Below are 15,900 nucleotides of genomic sequence, written 5' to 3'. Positions count from 1 at the left end.
TGTGTGTGTGTGTGTGTGTGTTCTGTTAATGAAAGACTTGCTTACAGTAAATGAGTTCTGAAAGGTTGAGGCTCTTGAGGACACATGCTGAGGTCCACGGCTGAATACTCTGAAGCAAACTCAGAAGAGGCGGATAGAGAAAAAAGAAGAAGAGATAAAAGAAAGAATGAGAGAGACGGAGGTCAGAGATGGGACAGAAAGAGAAATGAGAAAAGACAGAGTGAGGGCAGGAGAGCTATTTGGGAGACGTTGAGACGGCTGCCACGCTTGAAAGGAAGACAGTGCCATCTAGAGACCTCATGTGACAGTTGTGAATTTTTTAATGCACAGGCAAACCTGTCACTTTCAAGCATGGATAGTGTTGGTATTCACCAATAAAATAATGATTAAGTTACATTCATTTGTTTCATGGAGAATTGAACTGTCCCATGAAAGCATAACTGCTTTTTACAGAATGATTATTTGAGAAATGAATGATTCTTTGAGAAATGAATGATTCTTTGAAACATGTTAGCAGAAAATCTTTAGTCCTGTCCCAAGGCTGTTTCAGAGCGTGATCCCGTCCGTCTTCTCGAGTCTTTACAGGAACTTTATCGGATTGACAGCCCTCTCTTCCCTCGGCCCCCTGCTGCTTCCACTCGTGGTTCCCAGGCTCTGTATCTTCCAAGGGGCCAGTTGGGTTTTCACCAAATTATGGTTCTCGCAAACTTCATAACAACTTGGCTCATTTATCAGCTTCACAACGATAGAAAAAGTCACTATCCAGAGCTACACTTGTATTGTACTGCATAACTCTCTCTGGAGGATGTCACAAGTTACGAGACAACAGGTAAAATTAGGCAAGAACAAGACAGAGATCAGTCGGTTGAGTGATCAATTTAGTGTGCAATATATTACAGCTGTTAATTAACATGGCCGAATAAAATGCCTTATTAGCACACAAGGCAATTGTACACTGATACATTTTGTCATTTGAGAGAAAGAAGCCCTCTTTTTCTTCGAGTTTCTTAACTTTATTTTTATTGTCACATCTAAGAAATTTGAGCTCTGCATTTAAACCATCCGAAGCATTTAGGATCAGTGGGCTGGTGTAAAGCACCCAGGGAGGAACTTGGGGTTTGATGTCTCTCTCAAGGACATTTCGACAGGAGAAGGGGATCGAACCGCTAACCGCTTGTGATTAAAAGACAACCCGCTCTGACTACTGTGCCACAGCTGTCCCGGCTGTCTCTTCATCTCAAGATATTTGGTTTGAATAAAGAACATCTCTTCTTCAATATCCACAGAGGGGCAGTCTGCTCACCTTGACAGTTTCTGTTGTATTTGGACATTTAAGGACACAGTTTTGGAAACAGATTCTAGACCTTCATCACTTAACTATCCCTGGACATGAGCCTGTAAAAAGGATACATTATGTACTTGAGATGGGGGGAATTTCCCTCAAGAAATGATTAACTATTAGTGTGCTGAAGCTTTGCTGCATAAAAAACAAAACATCTGCGGGTTCTGTTGAGCTGATATTGAGAGAGGGGAGATTTTCTTCCACTATATTTAACCAAATTTATCCTCCAGAGATTCTGTCCATGACACTGACTCATATATTTTAGACTAGAACAGAGCTTGTGACGGGTTGCGAGGAAACGAGAATGAATGTTTTTTTGCTAACAGAACAGGAAGCATGGAAAGTGATCCTACTTTTCGTTTCTGCTTTCTCGCGTCCGTGGAAGCCCTCCCATGTAGTTTTAGACAGTAACAACAAACAGGAGAGAATATAGAAGTAATCTACATGTACTGTATGCAAACAGAAATGAGACACACAAAGCAAAGTGGGCTGAAATGTTATGTTGACCAGGAACAAGGTTTGAGAAACGACAAAAAGCCATACAGCTGCATCTCAATGAACTGGAATATCATCGAAAAGTAATTTCAGTAATTCAATTCAAAAAGTGAAACTCATATATTGTATAGATTCATTACACACAATGTGATATATTTCAAGAGTTTATTTCTTGAATTTTGATGATTATGGCTTACAGCTGATGAAAACCCCAAATTCAGTATGTCAGAAAATTAGAATATTACATAAGACCAATTAAGAAAAGGATTTTTAATACAGAAATGTTGGCCTACTGAAAATGATGTCCATGTACATTATACAGTATGCACTCAATACTTGGCCGGGGTTCCTTTTGCATGAATTACTGCATCAATGTGGCGTGGCATGGAGGCGATGAGCCTGTGGCACTGCTGAGGTGTTATGGAAGCCCAGGTTGCTTTGATAGCGGCCTTCAGCTCGTCTGCATTGTTGGGTCTGGTGTCTCTCATCTTCCTCTTGACAATACCCCATAGACTCTCTCTGGAGTCTATAATTAAAAGACATAAATGCTTGAAATATATCACCCTGTGTGTAATGAATCTATGTAATATAGTTTCATTTTTTGAATTGAATTACTGAAATAAATTAGCTTTCGAAGATATTCTAATATCTAATTCATTGAGATGGACCTATATGTGCAACAAACGTACTCAGAAGCCAATAGGTGCAACAGACTCACAGAGAAGGCAGCTTTCTGGGCAATAAATACAAAGTTGATCTATTCATCATGAATAAGTTTCATTCACAGAGTTTTGATAAATATGACTCAACAGGGCATGTTTTCTACATGATGGTAACATGTACATAAGTTGTTAGACCCCAAATGCAGACTTTTCTCCTGCTCTGGTTTTCAGTTAAGATCAAGGACCTTCATTTTTTTATATTAAGCTTGTGTTAATTTTTCCTCATTAAATATCTACAATTCAATTTTTAGTATTTCTGGTCTGTTCAATTTTCGAGGCCTTTTTCCAAAAGTCAATGTTAAGGCACATGGGAAAAAATAAGAATCTATCTCCACCCAGCAACAAATGTAAACACAGAATGACAAAATGAAAGTGCTTAACGCATCAAAAGAAGCAGAATATGAATCTAATCTATAGAACACATCTTTATCCTTGTACTTCACACTGGTGATCACTTATAATACAAATGATCGACAGTGTAAACTTAAATACGCAATTTAGAGCATTTCTGTTGCCTCTCAACATGGCGATGGCTGAGCCGGCGGCTTGCAGCTAACAGTGCAAACAAGGGGAAAAGTGCTCACTGTTTACCTGGGGGTGGTGCCGGAGGGTGGGTGCTATGTATCCGCAACAAGCCGCTGTATGAGAGCAGTGCAGAGCGGCGGCAGTGAGCTAGCCAGTGGGGCACGCTCACGTGACATTTCATGTCTAACGGCCGGCTCGGAGATGTCATTATAGCAAGGAGAAGCTTGGATAAGAACACACTCAGAGGGAGGGCGACTTCACTCTCTGCTCAGGTAAACATTACTCCACTATATCTTCACATAGATACTAGTTGTTTACTGCTGTATCAATGCTCTGGATATCCAATGGAAAAGCTTTAAGAATGCAGGGTTGCTGCACATTCTTCCATTCACTCTGGCTGAGAGTTGGTGAAAGACCTGAAATCCAAGTTTACATAAAACAGACAAATGAGCAATTCAATCAGCTGGATGTGGGTAGTGTGTTTTTCCTTTTGAATGGAATATTTAATACATGGCATGCTAACTCGTAGCTTCTCACAAAATGACATGCTCACTATGGCTTTTAAGCTGAAAAGTGCTACTTGAAGCAGGACCAGAACATATCCGGTGATTCAGGAAGTCACAAGTCAAACACTTAGGATACACGAATAGCTTCCACAAGCCAGGACTTACTAAGGCTTCTCTGATAAGTTTAGAGGCATTTCAATAAATTATTATAATAACAGGAAGATAGGACTATTATTTAATTTCGAAAAATAATATTATGAACTTTCTATCTTAGCAATTAGAATACAGGGATCACAAAATCTCCTATTTGTGTTGGGTTGTGATATTCTGGGAGTTGTTTTTTCCCCAAGGTTTTGGGTCAGAAGAGCTCTGTAGAAGAAGAGAAGGATGGTTGTCAGTTTTGGTGAAACAGGAAGTTCTTGATGGGTTGTGGCAGCGGTAACGAGAGTATGTGATTGAGGCGATTTTTGCCCATCGCTTTTACGGATCCTGATGCGACACAGGTTTGTCAGCCTGCAAGGGCATCCTGAGAAGACACAAAGCAGAGGAGGATCGCCTTAGCAGCTGCAGCAGAACCACACTTTAGGGTTTAGGTAAACCCTAATAACATGGTACAGACCAGTTTATCTAACATATGCAAATTAACCTTTTTATGAGCATTTGTTTTTGGGAGGTTTGGGCATTTTTGCTTTTATTTTACAGATGTCAGTGTAAAAAATGGGGGAAGTGAGAAAGAGAGGGGTGTGGCATGCAACACAGGTCCCAAGGCCAGATTCAAATATAGCGTGCGATGTAACCAATCAGCACCACTAAATCTGAATCTTTTCACGTGTTTCTTTGACAGCCATGTTGTTAGTTATGTCAGCCTGTTGCTTTTGTTGTCAGAGCTGTGAACAAATGGTGAGACATAATGTATGAAATGCATTAAGGGGTACCTGTGGTATGTAAAGGCAGTTATGTGTCTGAGTTTATGTATATAATAACCAAATGGAATTACACTGGAAAGGTTTTCCAGTCCTACTTTGAACAACCTGTGCCGATTTGCCATATGAACCTTTTACACAGCAGGCATTTATATTTAAGAAAAGCACACGTGTCACTGATATCATAAATGATGGCTCGGCTCTATTCAAGTGTCTCAACAGTGTGACAATGAGCCAGCATGCACAATTCTTCGGGAATTTCGATTGCCTCTCAATGGCTTTCAACATGTCGACGGCAAGCTGGCGGCTCATAGCTAACGGTGCGCATGGTGCTAACAGTGCTGACAGTGCAAACTACTGCGACGATGTTATCAGCTGTTACCGCAGCATGAGAGCAGTGAAAAGCAGCGGCCTCGAGCTAACCAGTGGGGCACCCTCACGTGCACTAACATGCACTAAAAGCACACACTGCCAGACCTGCATCTACTTTAGAACGTCAAAATGTCTTATCAGAAAAGGACCAATGGTGCATGTCAATTAAACCACAGTTGCAACTAGGGTTGGGTATCGTTTGGGTTTTTTACGATACCGGTGCCTAAACGGTGCCTGTTCAAATTGAACAATGTATTAACTGTTTAAAGTATACTATAAATATAAATAAATACAAAACACTTGGCTTCAAACTACAGCTTCGAAGAAGAAGCTTTCGCGTGCCTGTGTTGTTGTGCTTATGAGCGACAGCGCGAAGTACCCCGTTGTAATAATACTATGAGTGAGGCGCGGGGGACCGAGTCCTGCTGCCAGGACGGAGTCATCAGAGTAGTGTAAAAAAAGTATTTCAATCGGCTCAAGCAACGAAAGGAGGCACCGAAATCTGCGTTACGTTCCGGTCCGGTAGATACCGGACGTATAGGAACCGGTTCCATATTGGCACAGAGTTTCGGTACCCAACCCTAGTTGCAACACAAGTTATTTAATTACTAGAAGGCTGTGGATTGGCAGTTTTCAGGTGTAAATGTTTAGCAGTGCTTGGCTCAGCGAGGCCGTTTGCTCTTTATTCACAGATGTTACTCACTCCTCGCCTCCAGGAAGACCCGCAGCGCCTCCGGATCCACCTTCCTCCGATTCGGAGCCTCCAGCTCCAATCCGTCCCAGGGCACGAAAGCCGGGTCTGCCCCGTGGTCCAGCAGCAGGTGGATGAAGGCCACCTCACATCCGTGTCGCAGCACAGCATCCAGCAGGCAGGAGGCCAGGCCGCGGGACAGAGCCTCTTGGCAGACGGGCCCCGTGTAGTTGAAGTCAGGCTGAGCGCCGGCCTGGAGCAGCAGCCGGAAGCAGTGGAGGTGGTGGTAGGCCGCGCTGATGTAGAGAGGACACACCACCAGGGTGTTGAGGGTGCGAGCGCTTAAGAGGAGCCCGGGACCCAGCTGGTGGTCCATGTTTACATCAGCTTTGAACCTGGACGGGGGGGAACCATGGACACGGTTTAACTTTTTTTTTAAACCTTCATGCCCTCTGAAGAGAGTACACATATAGGTTGATTGCAAAGAAAATCATCTTGAAACAAAACATTTTGAGAAGGAATTCTTTACTACAGATGTATGGTCCAAATTTAGCCAATATAGTGTGCAAACAAGGTATGTGTGTTCATCAAAACGTTGAGGGTCAAATTGAGTTTCAATCCGCTCAGAATGTTTCTTCTCATTAAATATTTATGTGTCCATGTGACTGCTGTCCCACGTGGGCTGCTGCTGTTGACTGGCGGGACCCTATGATTTGTTTTTGCGCATTCTGGGAAAGTTTAAAGTCGTAAAATAACCAAACTGCTGCCTGAAGCAATGGAACATATTGCATCACACAGCCAGTAGTAAATCAAAACGCTGACCTTTAGATAATCCACTGCATAAACAAAAGATAAAACTAATACTGTAAAAAGAAATAAAATAAAATAACGAGGAGGCTCAAAGATGGACTAGTTTGGCATGGAGAGCAGCACCAGTAGTGGGAGAGGAGAGAAAACAAAGGAAGGACAAGTGACAATACTTACGATCCTCTCCTGCCCTCACCTGATGAGCTCCTGCAGTACGTCCATCCTTCCCACCCGCGCGGTGTGGTACAGCGGAGTGCTGCGATGGTGGCGACTTCCGTTGGGGTCGGCTCCGGCCTCGAGGAGGATCCGGACACAGTCCAGGTGATCGTTCACAACAGCTACATAGAGGGCCGTCTGACCTTTCACGTCGACCAGGTCCACCACGGCGCCCTGGCCGATCAGGTAGGCCACGCAGGCGGCGTGTCCTGCCGTAGCGGCGATCCGCAGAGGGGTGCAGGGCAGACAGCCACAGCACCCCAGCACCAAGGGAGAGAAGGGAGTCGTTATTGGTCTTAACCCGAGCTGCAACACGCTGGATTTGTCATGCTTGCACTTACGTGAAGTTTTATTTTTAATTTTATTTTTAATAATAGCAGGCCAATGACCGTAAAACCACATTAAAAACAACAAACTTAGCAAAGTCTTAAAAATATCATTGCTGTGTGGTCATCACAAATTAAATATTTACCACAGCTACCTGCTAAAATGAACTGCTTTCAACACCAGCAAGTTGGGTAAGGCGGAGCAGGGAGAACCCAATGAAGGAAAAAAAAAGAGTTTTTTATTGAAATAACAGCATGTTGTAAACCATGGAATGGAGATGAACTGCCCTAAGCCAGTAATAATGGGTTGGCTGGGTGTGGAGTATGAGTGCTGCATACAACCGCTGTGGGATTGGGGTTGAACGAGTGCTGACCGCTCAACGATGGTCCCGCCTGGCTCTGATATTGTGAGCATTTACACGTTTCAGTGTTTCACGTATGGACGCTCTCTCTATGCCAGAGAAGTATTACAGCCACACCGTGGCCACCAACAATAAACCACGACGCACACATTGAGGAAAAGGACGCGTTTGGTTGTAGCACCGTAAGGGCAATGAGGATGAAAGCTCAGCGTGCGGGCGTGTGTTCTGCAGAGACTGTTTTGTGGCAGAGACGTGTGAGGGCATATTCTGTACGGCATGTGCTTCTCTCGGGCCATCACTCAACAAACCTACCGAACAAACCCACACAACACCACAAACCAGTTAGTGCCACACATGAGCACTCTGGACAGAAGCTTCCACTTCTGAAGAAAGACGGAGCACGCAGCGCGACGGTTGAAACAAACAAAACAAAATACTTCGATGTCAACAAAATCGTATTAGATTCATATCACGACCATCACTCCCTCCCACCGTCTGAAGCTGTCTTCCTGCAGCAGGTTCCTGAGGGTGTCCAGATCTCCAACATAGGCCGCATTGTGCAGCCGCATGTCATCCTGCTCCAGGGGTTTGTCTCAGAACTGCTCCTGGAGCCATTCCTTCAGGTTACGGCCTGGGGAGGACACACAGGTAAGGAACTGCTGAACAGTGGCTTGTTGTGCAACCAGCGGAAACGCCAAAGCACTAATGCTCTGACAATTAGTCATCTTTTAATACTTATTCATGCTGAATGACTGATGAGCATATCCCTGGTACACAACCAAAACAAAACCGTTTTACAGATCTGTCGATTAAGTCAACTAATTGGGTGGGTAATCGACAAAATCGTACGAGTGTTAGTCTACTCAGAATTTCTTTGGTGGAGGACAGCCTTAGTGTTTGATGTTTCAGACTGTACAGGATATTATGAAAATACACTAATCAATTATTCGTGAATCATGCATTTGACAGTGCTTTTCTCACTGCATATTAATTGGTTGCATAACTGCATAACAGGTGTCCCTGATGAATGTGGAAAGAATCAGTAATTTTGTTGTACAGTGCCGCACCTAATTAAAAATGGAGTCAACCTCAATAACAACACCTCTGTGTCACTGTTACTGAAGTCTTCCTGTTGTTGTCTACTGCCGTCCTGCACGTGGAGGATGCACGCAGCACCCCTCGAGAGGACCGATGAATCACTGGGCACATTCATGGGTACCTGCAGCAGTGGCGCTGGGCAGATCGGAGACAGTGATGAGCGGGGGTAAACTGATACTGGGCGGGTCGTCAACATCAGCCTCCGGACCGTCGGCCATGCTCCCGGAATGTCACTGGAACTGGCGGTTCTTCAGGCAGGAGATCGAGACCGGTTTCTCAAAACACGGTTATAACAAACAAACAAGAGAGTCAGATAAGACACATCAAAACACACTAACGTGACTTGTGTTGACGACGGAGTATTGCCTGCGTAACTTCCTAACTGCGCTCGGCTGAGCGGATTTAAAGGGGAAACGTCGCTTTAAATGCCCGAGCCTGAAACTGTTCAACACCTTATAAAAAGTAGACAAATGGTGTCAAATATGAACAATTCAAAAATGATTATGTGAAGAAATACTTTCCAATGATACATCAAAAAAAGGAAACTAATATTGCAGGAAACACTAATGTCAATGTAATAAAATGAGGTTCTTTAAAATAGTCTGAAACAAGTATAATTTAAATATACAGAGTCTAAGATACTGGAATCGGCCAATGAATTACCTCGTTAGTTTTTTGATGTTGTAAAAATGTAATAAACACAGGACATGTCCTCATCATCATCAATAGTAGTCCTTAAAGTAACAGTGTGTAGCTTTTAGGGGGATCTATTGGCAGAAATGGAATATAATATTAATAAGTCTGTTCCCTTTAGTGTATAATCACCTTCAGATAAGAATCGTTGTGCTGTTGTTGCCTTAGAATGAGCGCTTTATATCTACAAACAGCGGGTCCTCTTCACGGAGCCATCCGCCGGGTTTTCTCAGTTGGTTATGACCTGCAACCTCACCGCCACATCCCTCCAAATCCTACACACTGCACCTTTAATAGAATGGTGTGGCTGATCTTTAGTAATGACAACTGCTATGAAGCAAGCCCACCTCCCAGAAGGTCATTTTATAAGGTCATGGAGCAGTACCGAAAGAAATACCGGATCCAAGGAAAGGAGTTTAGCCTCATCAGCTACAGCTCCTACATAAGGGTTAGGCATTCTGTTTAGCTGCACTGAAAATGCTGTGTCAACTGTCTTTCTGACTGTTGATCTGTGGTAAGTCATATTTGAGTGGGTAACATACACCAGGGAGGCATGCAGCCACTGAGTGGTGGTGGTGCTCTAACAATGCATGGACAGGTCAACACCTGCCCCGTGTCCCTAAAAGTGGACCGGTCGCTAACATACTGCCACCTCTGTAAAGACAAAGCTGTTTCATGGAGGAAAATTCTGAAATTCAGTTGTATTGATCATCAGATATCAGTTCATGGAGCAGTGATTTGCAATTATAATTTTGAGACGGACGTCATTAGTTATTATAAGCTTGCAGCCAGATTCAAACCCATACTATCACAAGACCTGGGGTCATAGTACGCAGCTCATCCTACTGATTGCAACCATCAGAGTAATGACCATTCAATAGTAATTTAATTAAGGCTGGACAATGTCAGATCGGAGAGGTTATGTGACCGCTCCCAACCCCGGCATTGTGTTTTATCCACACAAAGTGTAGTTTAATTATTATTAAAGTTTAAAAAAATAAAAGTGATTGGGCCTAACATAAGGATTAGTGGGTAAGTGTGGACAACAAAAGTGAAAGTAAAAGATGTGGTCACTCATTAGCAGCCAGATCCATTGTAAAATTCAAAGGGTAAAGTCAACAGAGTCTTTTTTAAATAGTGAAGATTAAAAGGGAAACGCAGATGGAAAATGGAGCAGTCCTTTCCTCGGACTGCGCTGTGGCCTTATCTTAATCCACCTGTTGAGACTGGGGCCAGCATCTTTGTCCGTGCCTTCTGCTCTGGGGCCTTCAGATAAATCTCTGACTTGCATCACAAATGCTCCGTCCAAACCTTGCTCAATAGCTGTTAAAGGGGCTTCCTAATACGCTTTGTGCGTGTTGCAGCTGTTTCATGGCTTGCCAGATGGAAAAAAAAAAAGTTGCTGCTAATGTTACCTGAGGTTCTCAAAAAGAAAAGTTAAATGTTTTACTTCTGTCATGTCGGTCTGGGCTTCAAAAGAAAAGGAGTCCCGTTGAGAGTGTGACTTGGCCGTGCCAGACGCCTCAAGGACTTCACATGAACTCGTCAAAATCGTAAACCAGGGCCGTTTATCATTTCGCTCACACTCCAGCGATCCAGACCTCTCATTAAGTCTCCATTATAAGGCCAACTTTTCTCTCAACTACTCTCAGCAACAGCCGCCACTCTCTGTTGACTCTTAAAAACAACAAGGAGAAACAAGTATTTACTGCAATGTAACCGTTTATTTCACTCCACTACAAAATGATATAATTATCTGAACTATGATACAATCTCCACATATACATAATGTACAGTTGAAAGAGAAACAGAGATTATGATGAAAGTACTTTACATTGTTTCATATAAGACATATAATCACGCAGGGCCTCACCTTTCCACAAGTTTTGTATGTAGTTTTCAATAAGTTACTTTGATTATAATTGATGGACGAAATATAATCCTGATGTGAAAAAGATGTAAAATCTGACGAAATGAGTTTTTAACTTTGGAATCCTCATAGTGACTGGCTCTCAAAAAGATCAGTCAAATGAATAGAATTAAAAGTACCACAGAATAAATGCAGCTTTTGAAAGATTAATCAGAGTAACTTTGCTTTGTTTCCTGTAGCTGTTGATGCCCATGAACATTTCTTCCCACTGGCAACTTCTGGTACTTGCTGTCTGTTCTGCCAGAGTAACAGCTTCCAGCTGTATTGAGGTGTTGTGCCACCTATCCTCTATTGAGAACACGTTGGTCTGACGAGGAAGTGGAAACCTGTGTTTGGGCAGATGTTTTGGAGTCTTGCTACTGTATGTATGTTTGTCACATTAACATCTGGAAAAAAAGCTTTGTGAATAAAAAATAAAATAAAATAAAAATAATGGATTCATTAATCCAAACAAATGTTTTTTTTACATTTTGTGTAAACACGGAGTCGATACCTGAAGTAGAACTAGAGGTAGCAAACACACTTGTGCAAGTAATAACAGCAATGTGAAGTTACATCGGTACTACTTAAATATGTTATTTTCAGAGTGAGACAGGCCACTATGCAAGGAATCACGGCTGACTAGTCGAATCTTGTTTTGTTATTTGAATTTCATTCACACATTATTGGAATTTTAAGGAAACCTGGGACAGTTTCCAACTGCAATTATCAGCTGAGTATTGCTTCAGATTGTCATATTTGCTACATCTGTAAAGCACATTTCTTAAAGTCACAACAGGAGCTAGTAACATTATGGTATAATTATTTTTTTCCGTATTTATAAAGAATAGGAATGAAAGTTTACACAAAAAGTTGCCATCTGACCAAACATTGTCTTCATCCCAAGAAAGAAACAATTTGGCAAATCCTAAAGTAGAAATAGAGTGCAGGGATCTCCACAATGGCGGCCATCTGAGTATTTCCTTTTACAAGACGGGATATGGTTGTTGTAAGCAGGAAAAGGTTGCTGAAAAACAGAATCAATCTTTTTTTTTCTTAGTAAGAGTAGCTTGAAGAAGAAGGAAGCTTATTGAAAAATGTTTGGAAGCAAAAGTAAAGCTCAGTATGACATGTAAAAGGTCCCAGGACACCACATCATGTCACATACATTTCAATCAACTAAACCATTAGGACTCCCACATAAGTCCTACATTTCTCCATGCAAGCCCCAGGAAATTTATTTGAACACAGGAATACTTCATTACTCATGTATAGCTAGTGCAATAGCACTATAGCAGATGTAATATTCATCTTGGAAACAGCACGAACTAGATCAAAAGACTGCTTCCTAAGTTCCCCACAGCCAGGAAAAATGAGAGGTGAGGCAATGAAACCAAAGCAGCCAGTTTTGTTTTGCTAGGTAAATAAAAATACAAAAATAAACAAGTATATAGGTTTTAAAATTAGGTCCAGGGATTGCCGAGTGTAGAACGAATCGTTTTTATGTTTTATTATTGTGTATTTTGGAATATATAGGGCTATTGATGAAATCACCCAGCATTAAATGTAACTATTACGTCTAACTGTGCACTAACTCATTCCATAAAGGCACCATTACAGAAAAAGGGTAAACGATGGCTAAGGTTAGTGTGCAGAGCAGGAAGATATTTTTATTATCAATTAATTCAAGCATCCATCAGTGACAGCAGATGTTCGAGTAGAGTCAGACCTCCAAGCCATCATACGGAGCTTTTATTTACCAACACCTGACTGATATGTTTGGGTCCATCTCCTTTTCTGACAAAACCCCTCAAAGTGCAATGTTTGGTCCCATCCCACATCACCTCCAAGAAAAAAACGAAATGGTCTTACCATCATTCTGAATGAGACACTGTTCATCCCTAAATCCTCAGTGCATTTATTTAGTACATGTTTTCTTTGTAGACCTTGTTTCTCACTTCAGGGCCTGGAGGAGAAGTTGATTCCCGTCACCATCTTCTGGATCTTCTCCTCATTCCTTAGTATGTTGGACCTCACAGCACAAATCTTGTCTTGCTGGTCCTTAATCAGCTGCTCCAGCTCAACGAGCTCCGACTTCAGAGGCTCCACCGCCCTGTCTGTCTCTCTGCAGCATTAGCATGCAAACGCACGTACAAACACACAGAAAGGATGAAGAATTTGCTAACATGCAATAACATAAACAACAGGTTGAGATAGTGTCCGCCGTGACCAGAAAACACAGTAACGGAACAATTAACTGTTAGAAAATGTTACTCAAGCAGCCACCTTAGAGTTGCTCATCACTTTTAATTTAAGATAACAACGAATCACACATTATTTAAAATGACAGTGTGATTATATCCACACATGACCTGTGTTTTCATAGAACAAATGCCATATGGTAGTAGCTTAATATTAATTATGATGACTTTCCTGTGAAACAGCAAAACAAAAACAAAAAAACAGTAAATTCAATGTTAAGATGGCTCTCTGCATGAGAAAGCAGCTCAACTTTTCAGCGTGTTGTATGCGAGCCGACCTCACCTCTGCTCCTGCAGCAAGGCCTGTGCGTGCTGCTTGTTCTCCCGCCGCCAGGTGTGCAGCTCAGCCTGCATGGCGTCCATGTCCTCCTGTATGTAGTCCATGATCTTACCCAGGGGCAGGGCGCTGCGGCACACCGTCTGGATGGATGAGCGGAGCCGCTCTATCTCCCGCGTCACCATGTCCCGCTCTTTATTCCTTGCCGCTTCAGACACCACGTTCTGGAAGAGGAGGAGGAGAATGCAATGGGTGGGGGGGGATGAAATCGTTGGTGCTGTCAACTTACAAGAATTTCTAGGAGTGCGCTGTACATGTTGGTATTTGAGGAATGATTCATTCAATTTTAAATGCAGATGCAAGGCTTAAAAGGCATAGAAAGAAGTTTTCAGTGGACAGCGGCGGCTCACCAGTGTGGCAGCTCACATGCACTAAAAGCAAGCGCGGCAAGTCCGGTTGTGTGAACAAAGGATGGAGAAGCTCTTATAACAACACACACACTGAATTCAGTCTCAGGTAGACATTACCCCACTATATCTTTACATTGCAAATAGTTGTTTGCTGCTATATTAATGCTCTGAATATCAAATGTAGCACCTTTAAACCAAACCGTGTATCAAACAGCTGGAAGAACACACACAAAAATCACTTGTGCTTCCTGAGACCAAAACATAACAAACCCTCTTTAAGAATTCTACCTTTGCCAGCAGAGGCTCAAATGTCCAGAACCAGAGCAAGACTGCATTTAGTGGTTTAGTATTTCAAGGCTAGAAATGTTAGGCAGGAATTCCACCAACTTAGCTATATATATAAAGATCAAAAGGTGCTGCTGAATTGTGTTGGCCAAAACTGGTTGATGAAGGCCTCCAGTGTATGGTTGTTGGGGGGGATGGGAGGGTTTCACCATATCCAAATTACACTCTGTCCCTCAATGGCAAAAAGGAGGGGGGAGGTATCAGGGATAGCCCTCCCTTGGCAGGGAGCAAATCCAAGGATGTTTGCTCAGCTGGGCTTCGCAAGGCCTCCGAGTGTGCGTATGCGTGTGCGTAGTGCGAAAGCAGTCAGTATCGCAAACCTAAAGCCACACACACACCAAGCGAAGGCTGAGGCGAAGCATACAGTTGGACACGCACAGCCCCTCTGCACTCTCGGTCTTTAAGTCTTGTTTATTTTAGTAACAAGCTGTGGCAGCGGGGTTATTTTACTACAGTATAGAGTAACAACTACTACACTTATGGCTCCTTTCAAGTTCAACCCGTGGGCCAATTTATACCGAGCACCTGCCCCCGCGAGGCAGCGGGAATCATATTCACGCCGGTGTGTAAACCGAGTGACAGCTTCCTCTTCAAAACACACAGGCTGTGGCACACGCTTGGCGTGGCTGGCACATACATCCTTATCGAAGCCATCTCTCAGAACAAACCAAACAGCTCAGCAATTACAGTTTGAGAAGGCGGCTTGACTGGACACGACCACGCTGCAGGAATGACATCAAGCGTCACCGTTTTGCCATCATGTATTTTACAGGAAGGCAAGTACAAATTTCCGACAGCCTCGCTCTTTGTTACCTACTTGAGGCGGTTCAAGAGTGCGAGGGGTTGAAACGCCTGGGCCCGGCGCTCCCCATAACAAGGTGGGTGGCTTTCCAGTGGGCGCTCTGGACCCCGCAGCTAGACAAACACTCCACGGCTCATTCGGCCTGCCTGGCTGCGGTCTGGTCTGCGCGGCCCAGACGGGACCCATGGCTTCATTCTATTTGCCGTCCTCTTCACTACCCTGCCCCTCAACCCCCCTCCCTCTCCCTCTCTGTTGGAAAATAATAATAACAAAAAACTCGGAGTGAAAACATGACCCCTAGTTCGTGTGCACTCTGTCCAGGTGGATATAAATCACAGCTTTATGGAGGTCTCTGTCAGAGTCTACGAGACCTGTGTGCTCCTAGTTTTCCTTTTTGTCACCCAGATCACAGAACAATATTTAGACGTGGTGACCGCAGAGGGGCAGGAGGTGAGAGAGAGGAGGAAGGGGTGGAGACGGGGAAAGGTTTTCACATTATCTCAGACAGTGATGAAAGCCCCAGGCAATGGGGAAGACACAGCCGCTGGCTGGAGCTAGAAAGGGCAGGTGGACTAAAAAAAAGGGGGGGGGGGGGGGTTGTCGCTTGTAAGAGTTTTATACCTACAGAACTGTCTTGTAGATTGAGATGTCTCCATCTTGTGGAAGTACATAAATAAATACTTTCATCTTGTTTTCATCAGTACTTACTGTTTGTTGTTGGACTGCAACCAAGTTGTTGAGTTGAAATCTTTCATCTTAACTACAACCGCTCTGCTTAGGTCTCAGTCAAAAGGAGGGACAACAGGATGGAATTATTT

General features: G+C 43.2%; 2 protein-coding genes across 2 annotated transcripts in view; both read right to left on the bottom strand.

The window, feature by feature from the left end:
* Positions 1 to 1,900: 1,900 nt before the first annotated feature.
* On the bottom strand, positions 1,901 to 8,603 carry asb1 (ankyrin repeat and SOCS box containing 1; the record flags this gene model as incomplete). Its single annotated transcript, XM_079276724.1, is given in 7 exon segments — positions 1,901 to 4,071; positions 4,073 to 4,116; positions 5,589 to 5,971; positions 6,580 to 6,894; positions 7,780 to 7,880; positions 7,884 to 7,918; positions 8,507 to 8,603. Coding segments are annotated over 7 exon segments (1,062 nt in total). The 3' UTR covers positions 1,901 to 3,984.
* A 2,209-nt stretch (positions 8,604 to 10,812) lies between these two features.
* traf3ip1 (TNF receptor-associated factor 3 interacting protein 1) overlaps positions 10,813 to 15,900 on the bottom strand; it is a 26,145-nt gene continuing 21,057 nt past the window's right edge. Inside the window, exons 15-16 of the mRNA XM_079276664.1 lie at positions 13,532 to 13,749; positions 10,813 to 13,112 (exon numbers count right to left, since the gene is read on the bottom strand). Coding sequence (XP_079132790.1) covers positions 12,947 to 13,112; positions 13,532 to 13,749 — 384 coding nt within the window. The 3' untranslated portion in view covers positions 10,813 to 12,946. The remainder of the gene's footprint in view (positions 13,113 to 13,531; positions 13,750 to 15,900) is intronic.

The sequence above is a fragment of the Melanostigma gelatinosum genome (assembly GCF_949748355.1).
Source record: "Melanostigma gelatinosum genome assembly, chromosome: 10".
Classification (NCBI taxonomy): Eukaryota; Metazoa; Chordata; class Actinopteri; order Perciformes; family Zoarcidae; genus Melanostigma; species Melanostigma gelatinosum.
Note: the sequence above shows the minus strand (reverse complement) of the source record. Positions and strands in the feature narration are given on the sequence as shown.